This window comes from Hylobates moloch, unplaced genomic scaffold (assembly GCF_009828535.3).
Source record: "Hylobates moloch isolate HMO894 unplaced genomic scaffold, HMol_V3 SCAFFOLD_9, whole genome shotgun sequence".
Taxonomy (NCBI): domain Eukaryota; kingdom Metazoa; phylum Chordata; class Mammalia; order Primates; family Hylobatidae; genus Hylobates; species Hylobates moloch.
Window position 1 is genome coordinate 99,166,186 of NW_026652284.1, and position 17,957 is coordinate 99,184,142.

Here is a 17,957-nt window from a genome sequence, read left to right on the forward strand (position 1 = left end):
CCTGGGAGGCGGAGGTTGCAGTGAGCCAAGATCATGCCACTGCATTCACTCTAGCCTGGTGACAGAGCAAAACTCCATCTCAAAAAAAAAAACAAAACAAACAAAAAAAAGGACTGGCATGATACTTACAAATTTTATCTCCCTTGGAAGAGAAGTTCAAGGTAAACTGAACCCAAAGGAGCAGCCAGGGAGGCCAATTAAATAAGCATTTGAATAATTTAGCCTTGATGCCGTAAACTTTCAAACTTTTCTTAAACTTTGCGGAGTTGTGTAGGTCATTTCATTTTCTGCAAAGAACTTTGAGGGAAGAACTGGAGCCGCTGAAGGGAGAATGAAGTGTGTTAGTTAACTCTTGGCCTTCTGCTGCTACTATCAGCATGTATTCATTTTCTGCAAAGAACTTTGAGGGAAGAACTGGAGCTGCTGAAGGGAGAATGAAGTGTGTTAGTTAACTCTTGGCCTTCTGCTGCTACTATCAGCATGTAATTTCCACCACTTTTGTCATGTCCAATATTGCAACATTGGGAGGCCTGTTATGCAGGTTAGAGCCTCTTGACTTCACTTTCACTTTTAATTTTTCCAGGTTTGAGTCTGTGTGATATTTACCTAGATGTACTCTTCTATCAAGGTGGCTATAACTGATCTAATTTCACAAATCTGCTTTCACAGGGATGGTCTGTGTCAACTCTAAATTCTAATTCATAGTAAAGTGAGGAAGGCAATATACACTAGGAAGGGATAGGAAGTAGTTACTGGGCCCCATTCACAATGATATCATCTTCCTGGGAAGTACAACTGATAAACAAGGACAGACCCTCAATGGCCATGTCTTTACATCAATCTCAACCTAAGATCATTAGAATTTCCTTCCTGGGAATTTGGAATTTGGAACTAAAAGATACAAAGATGTTTGACTAGGAGGAAGAGTTGGACCTTCTGTCCCAAAGGACCCAGAGTTCTAGAGAGGCCTGTTTTAGCGCCTACTCATCCCCATCCTCTGGTGCCAGCCTCCTTGCCATCATTGCCTCATTGAGGTGTAGCTAGGTTTTTCTTACAACAGAAGACAGTCTCTCCCCTCTTACCTCAACTTCCTATTCTGGGGGTAATGGGAACCAGTGATACTGAAGATGATTAATTGCTATGTTATGGGTTTGAATTGCATTTGGCTATAAAACAATCTTGTTTAGAAAAGTATATGGGGGAGAGGACCTCTTCCCACACACTCCTTGAGACAGATCCCAAATGGTCTGTGATCTTGTTTGCAAGAGATTCTGTTGGTCAAATGCCTAAAGATAAAGGTGGAATGGCCTTCAGATTGTATCAGCTTAGCTAGTATTGCTAAGCAACTGTTGCAAGCTCTGAAAATAAAAAAATTTTGAGCCATCACTCCCCCCCCCCCAAAAAAAAAAATTGATTCAGCTCTTTTTAAAGCTTGGATGGCATCTTCGTTAGTGTCCTGTGGCTGCTGCAGCAAATTACCACAGACTGCATGGTTTCAAACAATAGAAAGTTATTCTCTGACAGTTCTGGTAGCCAGAATTCCAAAATCCGGATGTCAGCAGAGCTCCACTCCCTACAGAGGCTCCAGCAGAGTGGGGGCAGCCTGTTACTGGCTGCTCTTAGCTTCCTTGACTTAACAGCTATATGACTTCCACCTCTGCCTCTGTCTTCACATCATCTTCTCTTCTGTTTATCTACTCTGTGTGTCTCATAGACAATTGTCATTGGATTTATGGCCCACCTGAATAACCTAAAATGCTTTCTTCATCTAAAGATCCTCAACTTAATTACAATGATACTTTTTTTAAAGTTGAGGTTTTTATTATTAATTCAGCTTTAGATGTAGTTAAAAATTAGTACAAGTGTGTGACACCCTTCAGATAAATTTATGCCAAAAAATTAAGCAGCCTGAAATGGAATGCTATTTATTTTTTATAGTTATATCCTAGTTTATATTTAATTTATGCAATTCCCCAAAACCGGTTTCTTCTTCTTCTTCTTCTTTTTTTAAATTTAAGTTCTTGGATACATGTGCAGAATGGGCAGGTTTGTTACATAGATATACGCGTGACATGGTGGTTTCCTGCACCCATCAACCTCTCATCTACATTAGGTATTTCTCCTAACGCTATCCCTCCACTAGCCCCCCAGCCCCCAACAGGCCCCAATGAGCGATGTTTCCCCCCTCCCCCGTGCACAATGACACTTTTTCTAAATAAGGAAATGTTTACAGCTTCTGCGAATTATGAAAATATCTTTTGGGTGACCACCATTCAACTCAATCAGTACACTACTCTTCCAATTATTATTTTTTAATTTTTCTTGAGTGCTAGTTTCTCTTATTTGCTACCAAAATAGCTTACGTAGCTTGGTGTCTCAGAGTTAGTGGCAGCAGTTATAAGTGGCTTGCACTATCTGTAATCTAAGGCTGACTTCAGAAGTTCTCCAATTTTAGTGTAATACGAATTACTTTGGAACTTGTTAAAAATGCAAGTTTCTGCTCTCATTGCCAGAGTTTTTCAACAAATTGGTCCAGGAATCTGCATTTTTAACACTTCCCAGATGTTCCTGGTGATAACAGGGAAATTATGAAAGCTCAGACCCATTAATGTCCCATTCAAATAAAAGCAACAGAAAAAGCAATAAAAAATAATTTGAAAACTTTAATAATGTCATTTATATAGTTATAAAACCACAAAATCTTTTAAATAAGGTACATTCAATTTCTCAGAGCATCTAATATTCAGATAATTTATATTTCATATGTTTTCCAACATTAAACAATTGACTAAATAATGCATTTTCTATAAAATGATATTACAGCTTATACAGATAAAATTATAAAAATACTCCACACAGAAAAAAATGGCAGTACCTATTAGAAAAATGCTACAAACTTTCCATTAAAAATATATATTTTATCTCTTTCATTTGTCATAGTAAACAGAATATAATTTTTTCTTTCTAAAATTAAGTCATACCATTTCTTTATGGGATGATAATATGTACAAATCTTATATCTGAATGAATATAAATAGCAATACTGTAATAGTGTTACAGATATATTAGTAACTTTTACAAAAAAAATATGGCTTTCTAATAAAAGCCTCTAGCATAGCTGAAATCTCAAAGCTATTTAAGTTAGACACTCCCATATTTAGTAAGGCACAATGGAGTCTAGTTTTTTTTTTTTAAATTTCCAATTGAATTACTGCAAGCAGTAATAAGGGAAAATATAGTCAGTAGATAACGGACCAGATCTGACAGTTGGATTAACCATTTGGGGTTTATTGGAGGAGATGTTAGTTCTTTCTCCACATCATAGTTTCTTTTAGTACCTTGTGGCAAAATTAGTCATTGGTAATGAGAAAGATATCACTGAACGCCTCAAGTGCCTGAGAAACAGTTTACTCATCCATGGGATCTCGCCAATTGTGAGGAAACAGCTCAATGGCCATTTCCAGTTATAAGCAGCTTATTTTTACTGATTGGACCTGGTTACCTATCATTTCTAAAAATAACTGCTGATACAATTTGTACATTGTGAAGCTGTGAAGGAACCTGATGGTCTTCTTTAGACTCTGAGTGACGGTTTTGGGAAAGTGGTACGTCTTCGAGTGCTTTAGTGCGTGCATTAGGCCCTTCAAGGTGTCTTGGTCGCCATTTTTTATTCTCCACAAACTGAGCAGCTTCAGAATCTGGTCACTGGATTTGCATGCCTTTGTTGTTTTTTCAATGTCTTCTGCTCCCACTTTCTTTCCCGGTAAGCTTTCCATCAAGCTACGAAGCTGCTCAAAGGTGAGGTTAGCATGTCCAATGTGCCGCTGCACGCTGTTTTCACAGAGGTCAATATCTGCATAAAGCAAAAGCCCAAATAAGTGCTCACATCATTTATATTCATCGAATGCCATTATAAAAGAAGTGTGAGGCAAAAGGTTCTCGCAGAATTTCATAATTATATTTCAATGATAACCTTTTCTTTTGAGAGGGAGTTAAGTGATACCATTTATTTCTAAGAACTGAGATAAATATTTTTTGTTATAATAAGATAATATGCTATATGTTTTTGACATCCAACAAAACTTTGGAAGAAGCCCCTAATTTTGAAAATTAACAGTAGAAAATAAGACACATCACTCTCAGTTTTCTAAGAAAAACTTTGAGAAATTAAAACCATAACATTTCAGAAAAAAAGGAAAGTATTCAAGTTAGCTACTTTGTAATATAAAGTTTCATTAGTATGCACTAGTTGATAAGTTCATTGCTCTAACTAGCCTTTAAAGAATAAAAATAGCACCAGAGGACTACCTCCATAAGGAGGATATCTGAAAACCCAAAGACATGAGGTCAAGGAACTAAAAGAGACACACAGCCTAGAGAATATTTCAGTAATAAGCTAGGGTATAAACCTAAGAGGGAGGAACAAACATTTCTATTAATGACATGAGTCATTTAGTATCTGTGAGCCTTAAGCAAATCGGTTCATCTTTCTGGGTTAAAATGTCCTCATTTATAAAATAGGGAATTTGGTTGCTTCCAATTCTAATGGTCTCTGATTTTCTCTTTTCTTTTGGCTTCAGGGCTAATTATAAATTCAAAGAATACTTTTGGTTTGCCCAAAACATAATAAAAGTTTACTCTTTGCATAAATAAAAGCGTTCAGCTCTCAAAGACGTTGGTCTCCTAAAATCTGTTGCCTCGGTTTCAGATACTTGAAGTTTTTTAGGGTGGTGCAAGACTATACAGTCATTTAACTACTGGTGAGGACCAGAATGAATTTCTCATTGACCCTGTCTGCATTATGGAAAGCCTCCTTCCTTTTTCTTCTAGCATGTCCTCCCAATGCTTATTGAAGTCAGAACTCTTTCCATGATGTGTTGTAAAGCTTAGAGTCCATGCTGGATGAAACTCCTTTTCTTCAGATTCTTTCCCACTTCTCTCCCTATCTCTGTTTCTCTCTCACACCATTTCTAAAGGAGAATCTTTATATAAACTTATAAGATGTGAGAATATTTTGCTGTAACTAGCTTTTTCCTACAAGAGGCTCAAACACTTTTCAGACTTTATCTCATTTATTCTCATAACATATGCCATTAAAATAATTTTAATACAGGCCACATCATGAGGATTAATAAGACAATATTTGTAAGCTATGAAAAGCCTACCTGGAGAGAATTACCAAGTAAATACAACAGAGCTTCTTGGTAGAGATGGAATGTAAGATACAAAGTGGTTATAGAGCTTCTCCTTGGTGGTCTAGAGGGGCTGCTTACAGAAGAGTTAAGGGATCTGGAAGCGACTCCCTGAGATATAGTCCTGCCTTCAAATGCATTTCTCTTCTGTTAGAGTGTTCAACATACTTTACAAGGAAACTGGGGAGCAGGGGTGAGGACAAAACCTTGTATAACTGTTTTTGGGATCACATCTACATTATCAGTTGGTGGAAACTTTTTCAGTCCAACAATGATTCCAACAGGGAAACAAGATCCACACAACCAAACAGGCATGCAATCTTGTTCCTGGTTTATGATAAATAGGTGTCTTTGATTTCTGATTGATCTTTTTATTTTAGATTATCATACCTTGGATGATCTTCTTGACTATATCTTGGTCTTTGTTTTGATGTTTCCATAACTTCAGTAGCTGGAAAGTCTGTTCCTGTGAGCTGTGTCGCCGTTTTATCCTCTCTACACTCTCTGCGTTTACTTTGGTGCCAGGCAAATTGTCTACCAAGACACTAAGCCAGTTAGGCGTAAACTTTGTAGGAACAGCAAACCTGAAGAATGCCTCCTCACACAGGGTAACATCTAAAGAAAGGTTAGAAAACCAAGAAGATTTACTCAACAATTGGATTTCTGAAAGTCTATTCAATACAAACAAAAACAAAAAACCAACACAATTAAATTTTCCAAGCTAAAATATGCTAAAATGCAAAGTTTGAATAAAATCAAGCTTCTGTTGGCTGGTCTTAGTGGCAGAGACCAACTGAGCTTATGTGCCTTCTAATGTTCTTTTCTGGGCATTGTTTTCAAGAGAAAGATTAGTAAATGTCTAATTAGAATGAAATATTGCTGTAAATAAGTAACAGCCAAAAATTCTTGCAATGAATACAAATATTAACATTCTGTTAAAGGTTTACCTACTACCCACGGGGAACTTCACGATTAATGTCAAAACAAATATTATCACTGACTTAAAGGAATTTGAACAGTAATTTAGAGTAGTATATTATTTTATGCCTGCATCTAGACACATAGTTTACGTTTGGAAACAAGGCAAGCGATAGATACAGATATATAAGTAGGCATTACGTGGGAAAATAACCAAACATAAAACTATGTTATTTACGTAGGCATTACAAAGGCCAGAGCATCTGGGTAGAGTAAGTATGTCCCAGAAAATGGGAGTAATGGGGGTTTGTTTTTGGATTCATCAGACCTGGCTTTGAATACTAGTTCTGCCATTCCACTACCTATATTCATCTGAAGCAACTTTCACAGTGTTTTTGTAAATATTAAAGCCTCCATAGCACAGTACCACACAGTAAGTGCACAATAAATGAAAAACAGTGAAATTAAAAATGAATTAAAGGGAATGTTAGAATTTGATCACTCCTTTTAATACCCCTTCCTTCATCTTTTTTTTTTAGATAAGAAAACAAAGGCTAAATAGCTTGTCTATGATTTCGATTACACAATGAAAAAATGTTGGAACTGGAATCTCATAAATATATACATATATATCAATTCACGTTCCTATGCTTTATAAACTTCTTTATAGTACAAAAACCTGTTTGGAGAGAGTCAAGCTGGTTTATACCATTACTTGATTAAACACAAAAAAGCAAATCATCTTTAGTGTGATGCGTCTTTCAGTGAAGGTCTGAGATTAGTCTAGTGGTGGGAGTGACAAGGTGAACACACACACTAGCCTGATGAATTGTCATCACTACCGTGGAATGCATTTGAATAACCTGAGCTTAATACTAGTGACCTGTACCCAATGAAGAGCTTAACACAACCAGAGTAGCTTGGAACTTCCATGCAACAGTTCCACTAATACCATAGGTAACAAATCCAAGTACACATTTCTAATTTGTCAAGGTTTGGTTTGGTTTTTTGTTTTGTTTTTGTTTTTGTTTTTGTTTTTTTTGAGATGAAGTCTCGCTCTGTTGCCCAGACTGGAATGCAATGGTACAATCTCAGCTCACTGCAACCTCTGCCTCCTGGGTTCAAGCGATTCTCTTGCCTCAGCCCCAAGTAGCTAGTACTACAGATGCCCGCCACCACGCCCAGCTAATTTTTGTATTTTTAGTAGAGACTGGGTTTCACCATGTTAGTCAGGCTGGTCTTGAACTCCTGACCTCAAGTGATCTGCCCACCTTGGCCCCCTAAAGTCTTGGGATTACACGCCTGGCCTAATTTGTCATCATTTTTATATCACTTTGCTTCTTAGTTGCCAATTTATACTTTAGCTAGTAATACAGACACTCTTGAAAGTAAGAACACATAACTTGAATTCTACAATTTGGATTCTCCTAATTCCATCTCAGTGGCAAACTTGACACTGCCCTTCGCCTATGGGTAAGATTTGATTTCAATGTGAAAGGAGAGAAAGTCGAGCTTTGAGGTGTTATCTGCGAGAAGATGACTTTTTGAGAGATTCTGAGTTGTAGCTTTAGCAGTGATGCATCCAGAGTAGCCTTAGCTGGTTAAGATTCAAGAAAGGGAAAATGTGAGTTTGACCAAGAATGTGGCCGGAGGCCTTGTGTTCAACTCAGAGAGAGATGATACTACAAAATCGTACAAAGACGTATTTTGGAATGTAATTACCTATTCCACATTTTTGAGTTGATTCACTGTTTCCGGAACATATATTGTCGTGTGTTGCATTTCCTTTCTGAGTTAGCAGGAGACCAAAGACACTGCAATTTGTGTGTTTTCTACAGGGTGCTTTAGATGACGTCTCATTTGAGAAGAACCCATCTGGACATCTTTTGCAAACTGTATTTCGCTCTGGGGTTCCTATGGAAAATACCAAGCAATTTAGTACCTTCTCCTCAAATCCTTTCCCAGCAGATGCCCTCTTAACACAGTTTTGGAAAGACTTTTCACTTGGTTTTTACTGCTACTTTTATGTTGCACAAAACTCTAGCATTTTCATTTTTCACTTCATTAGACAGAACAAAACTTCCATCATCATCCCCTTTGGCAGTTTCTTCTCCTTGTAATACAAATGAAAGTCAGTTTTCTCGTTACCTACAAAACGCTCATGAAATGTGAGAGGAAAGGAAAGAAGGGTAGGGTGTTCATTAGTCCAGCCTCCGCCGAGTGGCAGTAAGGCCTTGTTGTCAGCCATATTCTTCATACAATTATTCCTAGAAAATCATCAAGATAACTGCTGTGTGTCTGCTGTAATATCATTCTTTGAAATTAGTACCCATTGAATGCTGCATCATTAAACTCCAATCAGTTTCTACTGAAGTTCTTTCTTTCCTGAATCCTAATTGTGAAGCAACTCTTAAGTATGCTAACCTTGAGAAGTAAAAATTTACAACATTATAATAAACTTTTGAAGGTGGCAATAAAGTTGGCCGCTGACTCAAAAGCATAAGCCTGCAGTTAAGCTACATAGTAAACGGAAGATGATATACTATTTGCTTAAACTGTTTAAAAGAGCAGAGTCATTAAAACTTCAGGAAGGGTGACTGCAAGGGCATTTTACTTCATGATGGAAAGATATTTGATAAATTTGAAGAAATCATTGGCAGAAAAACTTGAACCAGTCAACAACTAAAGACGCTATTAAAAATAAATACCTTCAAATACTTGACTCTATTATGCATGGCTAGATCAAACATTCCAGTGTATCTGAATATGAAAATATCCCCATCTAGTGTAAGCTAGTTGAACAGATTTAGACTTCAATATTCAAATGTAGATTTTACAGGCCAATTCTGGCTTATGCAAGATGACAAATATGAAAGAGAAAAATCAAAGCTACAGAAAGTTATTAAACTTCATTTATAAAAAATGTCAGCCTCCTACCTCATTGTATCTTTTACCAAAACCAGAAAATAAAGGGGCAAAATGGATTGGTTCTAGTTTCATCTCCTGTCTCTTAGTCCTTTCTACCTGATTCATTGACCTGTAAAAATGACAAAGGGCTGGCAGAAAAAAAGACAGGAGGGGAAAGCACAGCCTAAAACCTTCACATATTAAATGTTATTTCCAGCGTTGCACTGACATTATCTTAGGAACCACCTTACAAAGCAAAGAGGGTTTTTTGTTTGTGTGTTTTTTAGTACTTTCCTACTACATCCTACTCCTTAAGTGGGATCCAGCTCTACACCAAATTCTACAATATCATAAGCAGAGGTATTTGGGCAGGGATTCCATGGTGTTCTTTCATTGTTAATTTACTGGAAATAAGTGACTTGGACACCTGAACCCAGGTCTCCCTTTGTTGACTGCCGTATGTTCTGCATGAAGAAGAATCTTTTTGGGGGGTAAGGCGGGGGCGGCAGCGGGGACGGAGTCTCATCTCTGTCACCCAGGCTGGAGTGCAATAGTGGGATCTCAGCTCACCACAACTTCTGCCTCCAGGGTTCAAGTGATTCTCCTGTCTCCGCCTCCTGAGTAGCTAGGGTTACAGGCATGCACCACCACACCCGGCTAATTTTTGTATTTTTAGTAGAGACACGGTTTCATCATGTTGGCCAGGCTGGTCTTGAACTCCTGACCTCAGGTGATCCACCCGCCTTGACCTCTCAAACTCTTGAGATTACAGGTGTGAGCCACCATGCTGGGCCTAAGAATCTTGTCATTCTTCAGATATATATCTGTGGCTTGGGTCTTCTCATGCATCCTAATGAGAAGTTCATATGTGTCAGATATTTCTTTTAGGTAAGTTAGCTTTTAAAGTTATTTAACAAAAAGAGTCTAAGAATGACAGAACTAATGTTTCATAATATATTCAGAAGCTTTATCTAATGACCTTCCTGAACATGACTTCCCTCTTTATAACTGATGGTACTTTTTATGAAAAATATCTATCCATCTAAGTAATGATTTTACCTTATTACTGTCGGTGGAAATATAAAAATTATAACCTGCCAGGCAAAATGTGAAATTATAATGATGGAGAAATTTGGCTTTACAGTTGAGAATTCACCATGCTTGCCATAAGTAATTCCACAGGAATTAACAGAATGAATGAAGTAAATAAAATATGGAGAGGAGACAATCTGATTTCAAAACAGCAACAGCAACAACAAAACTGTTATTAAATACTTTTTAGAGTAACACCACATAGTCTTTCCTTCTCTTTGGGCTGGAAACCTCTTATTTCCCAAGAGGAACCACTGTGTGGGTTTTTAGGAGGGAGAGGTAAATAAATCTCACTGTGCTGCCAGTGTACACAGAGTAAAATGTGTACTTTTGTTCTGAGTCTTCTGGCTGCCTGCTTGCTTCATTCTACAAACAGATTTTCATACTTATTTAAGAAAGATCCTTGTGATTTCCATTATTTTTCAAAATTTTCTAGTTTCCAAGCTGCATAGCCCACGTTTAATTTTTCTACATATACAACTTACAGAATGAATTACATGGGTTTGCTTTTATCTGATGGGATTCCACACCACGCACCCCGACACACACACAATTTAGCTTAGCTTTTGAATCTCAAAGTACCATCCAATAGAAAGTAGGAAATATCACCAATTCCTCCCTCAAATACTCATACTAAGAGGAATTTTAAGAGACTCTGATGCAATTTGCATCTTCTGTGATTAATTTTATAAGATTCACTATTTGAGAAACAGAATATATTTTGATTTTTGAATGTTTCATTTGTATGCCTTTAAACCCAAAGTATTGGTCATCTAATAATTTAGACTTTGTATATTATAAGTTTTGAGAGTTAAAATAGTTACAGATACTTAGCATTGATGACCCTGTTCTCAACCAGGAGCGATTTTGCCACCTGACGACATTTGACAATGTCTGAAGACATTTTTGGTTGTCACATGGGGGAAGGACTGCTATTGGTATCTAGTGGCTAGAGTCCAGGGATGCTGCTAAAATTCTACAATGCACAGGACAGCTGCCCACAAAAAGGAGTCCAGCCCAGGAATCCAGATATTTCTTAAAATGTCAGTAGGGCTGAAGTTGAGAAACACTGATTCAAACTGAGTCATCAGAATCTATACTGATTACTTCTTCCATCTAAGTAAGGGGATACTCTTAATTTTCTCAAGCTATGAAAAGTTATAGAGTGCACTGAAGCTTCACAAATGTGGCAGAAAAAAATGTGGGTTACTGGTTTAAAAGATTCAATACACATGAGCCCTAACCTATGCTGTTCAAAATGCAAAAGAGAAAGCACTTTGTTTATAGACAAGTGCTTGCTCTTGGCTTGACAATCTGTTTTGTCTAAGATAAAGAACAAGCTCATTGAAGAGACGCTGCTATAGTCTTTGTCCTCCCAGACACTCAGCTCCCATGCTAAAGGAAGAACTAGCCTTGTTTTTAATAATGAAATCCAATTCCCCTCACCATTCTTATTTTTTACATAATTAATTATAACTGCTTATTGTTAGCACTCCAGAGTCTCATTAATATCAGCATAATTACTCTCTTGGTATAAATTAACATTTCTGATGCTTGTGAAAAAGCACTGTAGTTTGAAGGTGTCCATGCCGAAGTGAAACAGAGGTATAGATCAACTATCAACAGTGCAACTTGAGTTTGTTTCTTAAAAAAAAGAAAAACCTATCATGCATCTCATGAGAGAATAATTTGCTGCATTTGAGATTTGTCACTAAATTGCCCTGTAGTGGCAAAGTATTCCTCTGACCAATGGTCCTTTCGAAGCACTCCAGACACGTAGTACCTACCTGGCAGGTTTCATAACCTTTGCAATTTGCTATCCTATAATGTCATCAGAAGAAAAGTGTTCTCCTAAACTGTCACAATTATCTGAATTTGCATGATCCTAATTACTTTTGCTGCACATTGACACGTACCAGCTTGCACCACTCCAAATCCAGGAGGGCAGCTCCTATGTTTCAAGCAGAACTCTATCTCAAGGTAGCGCCCTTCCTTGCATTCGCACACACGGTTGTGGGTGCGATTGCACTCCTGCTTGACGTACTGCAGCTCCTTGCACACAGGGCTGCAGTATAGACACTCGTCACTGGTGTGCCAGCTGTCTGTGTAGTAGTGGTCAGGGCAAGGGGCGCACACGGTCTTCCACTTCGCTGTACAGTGTTGTTTTAGGTAGGTACCAGGAGGACATTTGTCACACAACAGCTGATGAGAGTTTTCTTCGTCATAATGAAGGTACTTTGGAGGAAACGTTTCCTGGGTGGTCCATTTAATGGAGATGTCCAGAAACTAGAAGGAGAAAGGAACACAGTGGCATCTTAGCATGAAAATAGGATTGTTCTTATGTGCAACAGTATCATTTGACTCAAAGTCCTGTATTACCTTAAGCCTAATGAGATTTGCCACAAAGTAAGCTTAGAAGCCATAATTTTTGCCTCCAGGAGCTTAATCTCAAAGACCAGGAATGCAGATAGCAGTGAACATATTAAGTAAAATCCAGGCTCAAAGACGACTGGAGTAGAAAGCCCATCAAAATAGAACTGTAACACTTAGATGCACTGCTGAATTACCATGTGACCTGAAACACACTTTGTCACCTTGGGTTTCAGGATTATCTCTAGGTGAGTGAGTTGGATTAACTGGTAGTTCTCAGAACAGCTACACAAATCACCTGTTAAAAATGTAGATTCCTGGGATTCATATCCTTAAGTATTCTTATTCCACCGACGTGGGATTGGGCCCAGGGATTTAAAACACCTGCAGTGCTTCTGACGCCTGGGGTGCATACTAAATAATTATCTTTTCATTTATTCATTTGACAAATAATTAACTGAGCCTTTAGTATGTGCTAGACTTTGTTCTGGGCACTTGGGATACAACTCTGAATAAAACAGCAAGAAATTCTGCCCTTATGGAGTTAATCCAATTAGAGGAGTAAAAATAATACATTATAATAAACTATGCAATTATTGTTCTTTTAAAAAAGGAGAGAGAGCAGGTAAAGAAGCCTGGAAACATGGAAGGGAAAATAGGGAGATTAACATTTCTAAGCAGGGTGCTCATACTGGGGACTAAAGGATACCTCTTTCAGTTTTCCTATTCTGAGACTTTTTGATTCCAAGAAAATACTGAAGAGTTGGTGATATGTGAAGGTGTATGATTACAACAATCATTCCTACCACTCATTCACACAACAGATATAGGTTGAATGCCTACTAGGTGTCAAGCACCAGGAATATGCTGGTGAGTCAGACATGACCCTTGTTGCCATAAGCTTGCAGTTCACCGAAAAGATTCCTCGAATGTAAGGTTGATATTTTCTCTAAACATCATATTGACCAGCAGTCTTGACTCTCACAGGTGAATGACATCTAAAAACAATATTAAGTAAATTAAACCGCCACATCTCTTCAGGTGTACTGGGATAAATTTCAGGGAGCAGGCAGGGTTCAGAAGTTTCCATACATAAAGGCAGGAAGAGGCCTGTGCAGTAGGGGAAAGAGGATTTCATGGGCAAGGGTGCCACTTGGAAGGAGAGTTTCAACTGGGTATTCTATCTTGTATTTTAGATCCCCAAAGGTCTTCCAGGGAGCACTGAAGTAGTTCTTCACACTAATTACGGGAATCACACGCTCAGAAGAAACTGTGTTATTTGTGTGTAGGGGGTGGTTTGTTTGTTTTTGGTACGGGGATCAACACTGACTATTTTCAGGCTTTGGGGAGGTGGTAAACCAAACAATAATTTTTTCCAAACTCTCTTTGCAGAATTCAGGAAATCTCACAGGAACCCCCTGACCTGGAAAAGGCATGCCAAGCTAGGGAAACAGCACACCCTTTTGAGTTAGGGGTGGCAAAGATAAAGAATGGCCTTTTTCATAAGCATTTGAACATTTTAACTGAAGTAACTTCATTCACTTCTTACGGGAACATGGCAAGTGTTTGGGCTGATTTGACCTAATATGAGTTGATAAACCAGAAGAGAAGAATGAAACATCTCATCCAGTCATTGACCTCTTTACAGAGACAATTTTCAAAGACAGTGAGTGCTATAATGTAAGAAACTCCCAACCAACAATAAGGAAAATTCACTGCAAGCTCAGAGCTGCTTCAGTGGCCTTTTCAGGACATTCCCTTGACCTGAGAGTTTCTAGTGAAAGCATCTTCTTGAATTTTCCTGGGGCTTTTAATTGTCTTAGGTGGAGTGGGTTGACACTAGATTACAGAAATGGACCAGTAGTGAGTGGCAGCTCTGGTTTGTTCTGAATCTTTCAGAAATAGATGGAACCTACTTCTTCATTCAACACACACTCATTGAGCATCCACTATGTACCAGGCATCATGGAGGGAACTTAGCATGTGGCATGCATAAAATGCAAATGGTCCTTGCCTTCAAGTTCATAGCTGAGTGAGCACACAGACAATAATAAGAAATAATTACAGCAAATAATTACAAATAATGATCAAAGTAATGCAAGAAAGCAAGATGACATGTCTGACTTTGTTGCTAGTTTGTCATTTGAATATATAATGGGACATCTTTCAGGGCTCCTGTAATATAATTAATCCTCCTATAATATATAGGAGAATTATATATGATACATAATTGAGGGCTCATAGTATAATCAATTCTCAATATTATAAAATGAGGATTTCCTGATTCAACTTGCAAAACATGTGAAAGTAATGAGAAATACTATTTTCTCTTGCTGTTCACATTCAGTTTCCTGGAAAGCCACTTTTGAGAGTTGTGTTTGCTTTCAAGAGGCCTGGCTTAGAGATCTAGAGGGATTCCTTTATCTTGAGTGCCACTGCTAAGTGAGTCACATCCTGGTAGGTAGGAGCCCTGAAGTTTTCCCCAGCAGAACTTCCCACTGGTCTGCCTTTCCCATTTCAACATGGTTCAGGTGTGCCCATTTGTTCATCAACACGGACTCTTCTCCCTTGCCAAAAAATGATGAGAACAGGATGGGAAAACTCCACAGATGGTGCCTGTGATCTTCATTAGAAGAAGCCGTATAAATACGGATATGACCAAGAATGCTGATGCCATTTATATTTTTCTAGGTATTTGGACATGATATTACTGGTTTCCCAAAACTATGCTTAAAAAATTTGTTGCTCTTTCTTAAAGATACAGGGAGGTTGAGGTGAAAGGAACCCACAGAGAAAATGAAGAAATAAGGTCAACTTATGAATTAGAGAGTATGTTAATGAAGGTAATTTCTCCAAGGCTATCACGTGGAATAATCATATACATTTTTGAAACTGGGAAAGCCTTGAGAAATTACAAACTTGTTTTCAGTGAGTTCAATTGAGCCTCTGTTTTAGTTGAAGATTTTTCCACTTTGGTAAAAACACAGGCTCTGTGTGGCCAAAATTGGATGTTTAAGTCTCAATCTTTGGTTAGCCCCAATTCCCACACAGAATTTCTGGACTCAGTTACTGGACAGAGGATGGGCAAGATTAATAGAGCTCTTCATCTCAGTCCTTTCTCTCAGTCTCTTCTGCTTATTTCCTGGAAAAGCAATGAAAAAGATGCCACAGGACAGATCACCTTAACATTGGATACAGCTCCTTTGCCACTTGATAATATTTAAAACCTAATAAGACCTTAAAAATTCATTTCTGTGTAAAATGCAGACACTTGATGAGCATCTGCCCAAGCTGGGACACATGCATAGGTGTGTCTGCGTAAGCATGAGGTGCTGTATGTAGAAGAAGCAACTCTGAGATCGCACCACTGCACTCCAGCCTGGCGACAGAGCGAGACTCTGTCTCAAAACAAAAACAAAACAAAAAGCCTACTTTTTTTTGTTTTATGCTTGAATTTGAAAAAAGAATTAAATGATTTTTTTTCTGTGTTCTTGCTTTCGTCCTCCTCCCATTCCCCGGCTACCCATCATTTGGTATAGACCACTTATGCTTTAAGAGAATCTGAAAGTCTTCTAATCTAGTGCTTCTCATCAGTTCAGAATTTCTTCCTGAAGCCTCCGTTCCTTTTTTTTGAAAGGACAGTTAAGGTTTCATCTCAGTTAGCTTTGTCCCTCTCCTTGCCTTCCATTTTTAATGTTCAGCAATGTTAAAGAATTTTCCATTTTAAGCATAAGCATCTTTTCTCACACATCAAATGCTAGCAGACGATGGTAGTAGGTGAAGATGGTGGGTGAGTTGAATTAGCTGTTCTCTAATGCCTTTTCTAGATCTATCATTGTATTATCCTTTGGTTTCATAGTTTAATTACCCAGTGCACTTGGAAAAAAGTCTTGCTCTAATCCTCTTCATACTTCTTGTTCCACCTTGTTTTATTTGTGAAACCCCTCTTTATAGCAGAACTCTTTACCAACCTCCCCTCTTCAGATTCACCCACACCTTCCATTCCCTCTGTAAAATCACCTGATGTCCCAGCTTGTCAGTTATGCTTTTCCTCTAGCAAGCCAGCTTATGTTTGATCCTACCAGTGGAGTTGCATGCTTAACAAAAGTCAGTTCTGAATCTGTTTATGCTAGTTGTAACTATAATTAGGAAATTCAATTATTACATAAACCAACAAACATGAGTGTGAAAAAGAATTATTTTTCTATGAAAAGTAAATGGAATGCTTTGGAATGACTTGAAAAAAATGAAGCCTTTCCCTTACCCTCAAAATAAAACACACAAACAACCTACTGCAGAATTTGGAATAGGTGAGATAACTGTTAAAACAGGGAAAACATCTAGAAGGATCATTTAATCAATTAGTTTCATAAATATCTTTAAGTTCCAAAGCTGAATGGACGGGTAATACTTACAGAAAAGGGTTTTGTAAGAAAGGCAGCATGAGACTTAGCAAACACTGTCTCTAAGAAGGGGTTTAGTTGTATCTCAAAATACAGAGGAATGGATGTTTACTTAAATGTTTTAAGTCAATAAAATATTTAAGATATATCTATATAATTTTTATTAAATGCTCTAATTTTGCAATTAATCATTGAGCTGTTGGTCACAAATATACAAATTTCTAATAATTCTCCATATTTAAGAAGTAGGAAAGTATCATAATGGTATATGCAAGAAGAAAAGTATTTTGAACATGGAATTTTATTTTGTCTATTTCAATTTTATTTTTATTGAGACGGATCTCACTATGTTGCCCAGGCTGGTCTTGAACTCTGGGCTCAAGTGATCTGCCTGCTTCAGCCTTCCAAAGTGCTGGGATTACAGGTGTGAGCCACCACGCCTGACTTGTTTTGTCTATTTCATTCAAGCATACATGTATTAAAGCAACTCTGTGCCAGACAGTGGAAGAATAAACAATATATATATTTTAGTTTATACCTACTTAGAATGTTTAATCATTGTTATCATTACGTCTCCACCAACTATAAAAATGAGTCAGGGTAATTAACTTGTTTCACATCATAGTAATTGGTGCAGGCAGAATTCAAACTTAGAGCATGTGCCAGATAAAATGAATTTTTTGGTCAACTCCTTTAACATTTACCAAATGCTTTCCCTTACACTATTCCCTTCATGCATAGTCCAAAAGTAAGCCCTAAAGTGCTTAGTTTTCATTCAGTCTCAAGGACATAGAGTTAGAAGACCACCAATGTTTGGAGATCAATCACAGCCTTCCTGAAGTTCAGATAAACTGACCTTGACTTTTCTTTGTGCTAAGACTAGCTCTTGTCCAAAGCTACTGAGTTGAAAATTTCTCAGATCACAATTGATTTGACTAGAGAATTCTACTGGTGTATGCACCTTCCTAAAAAAACAAAAGAATACACTTGGTCCAGCAAGTTTATTTTTACATTATGCAATGCAGCCAATCCCATACTACTGGACCTGCTTTCTGTATGCAGAACCATGAGTGAC

The 17,957-nt window shown here is 37.7% G+C and overlaps 1 protein-coding gene across 1 annotated transcript in view; it reads right to left on the minus strand.

Moving 5' to 3' along the window:
• Positions 1-2,643: 2,643 nt before the first annotated feature.
• TNFRSF11B (TNF receptor superfamily member 11b) overlaps positions 2,644-17,957 on the minus strand; it is a 28,309-nt gene continuing 12,995 nt past the window's right edge. The window contains exons 2-5 of the mRNA XM_032760324.2: positions 12,026-12,395; positions 7,833-8,024; positions 5,583-5,807; positions 2,644-3,853 (exon numbers count right to left, since the gene is read on the minus strand). Coding sequence (XP_032616215.1) covers positions 3,465-3,853; positions 5,583-5,807; positions 7,833-8,024; positions 12,026-12,395 — 1,176 coding nt within the window. The 3' untranslated portion in view covers positions 2,644-3,464. The remainder of the gene's footprint in view (positions 3,854-5,582; positions 5,808-7,832; positions 8,025-12,025; positions 12,396-17,957) is intronic.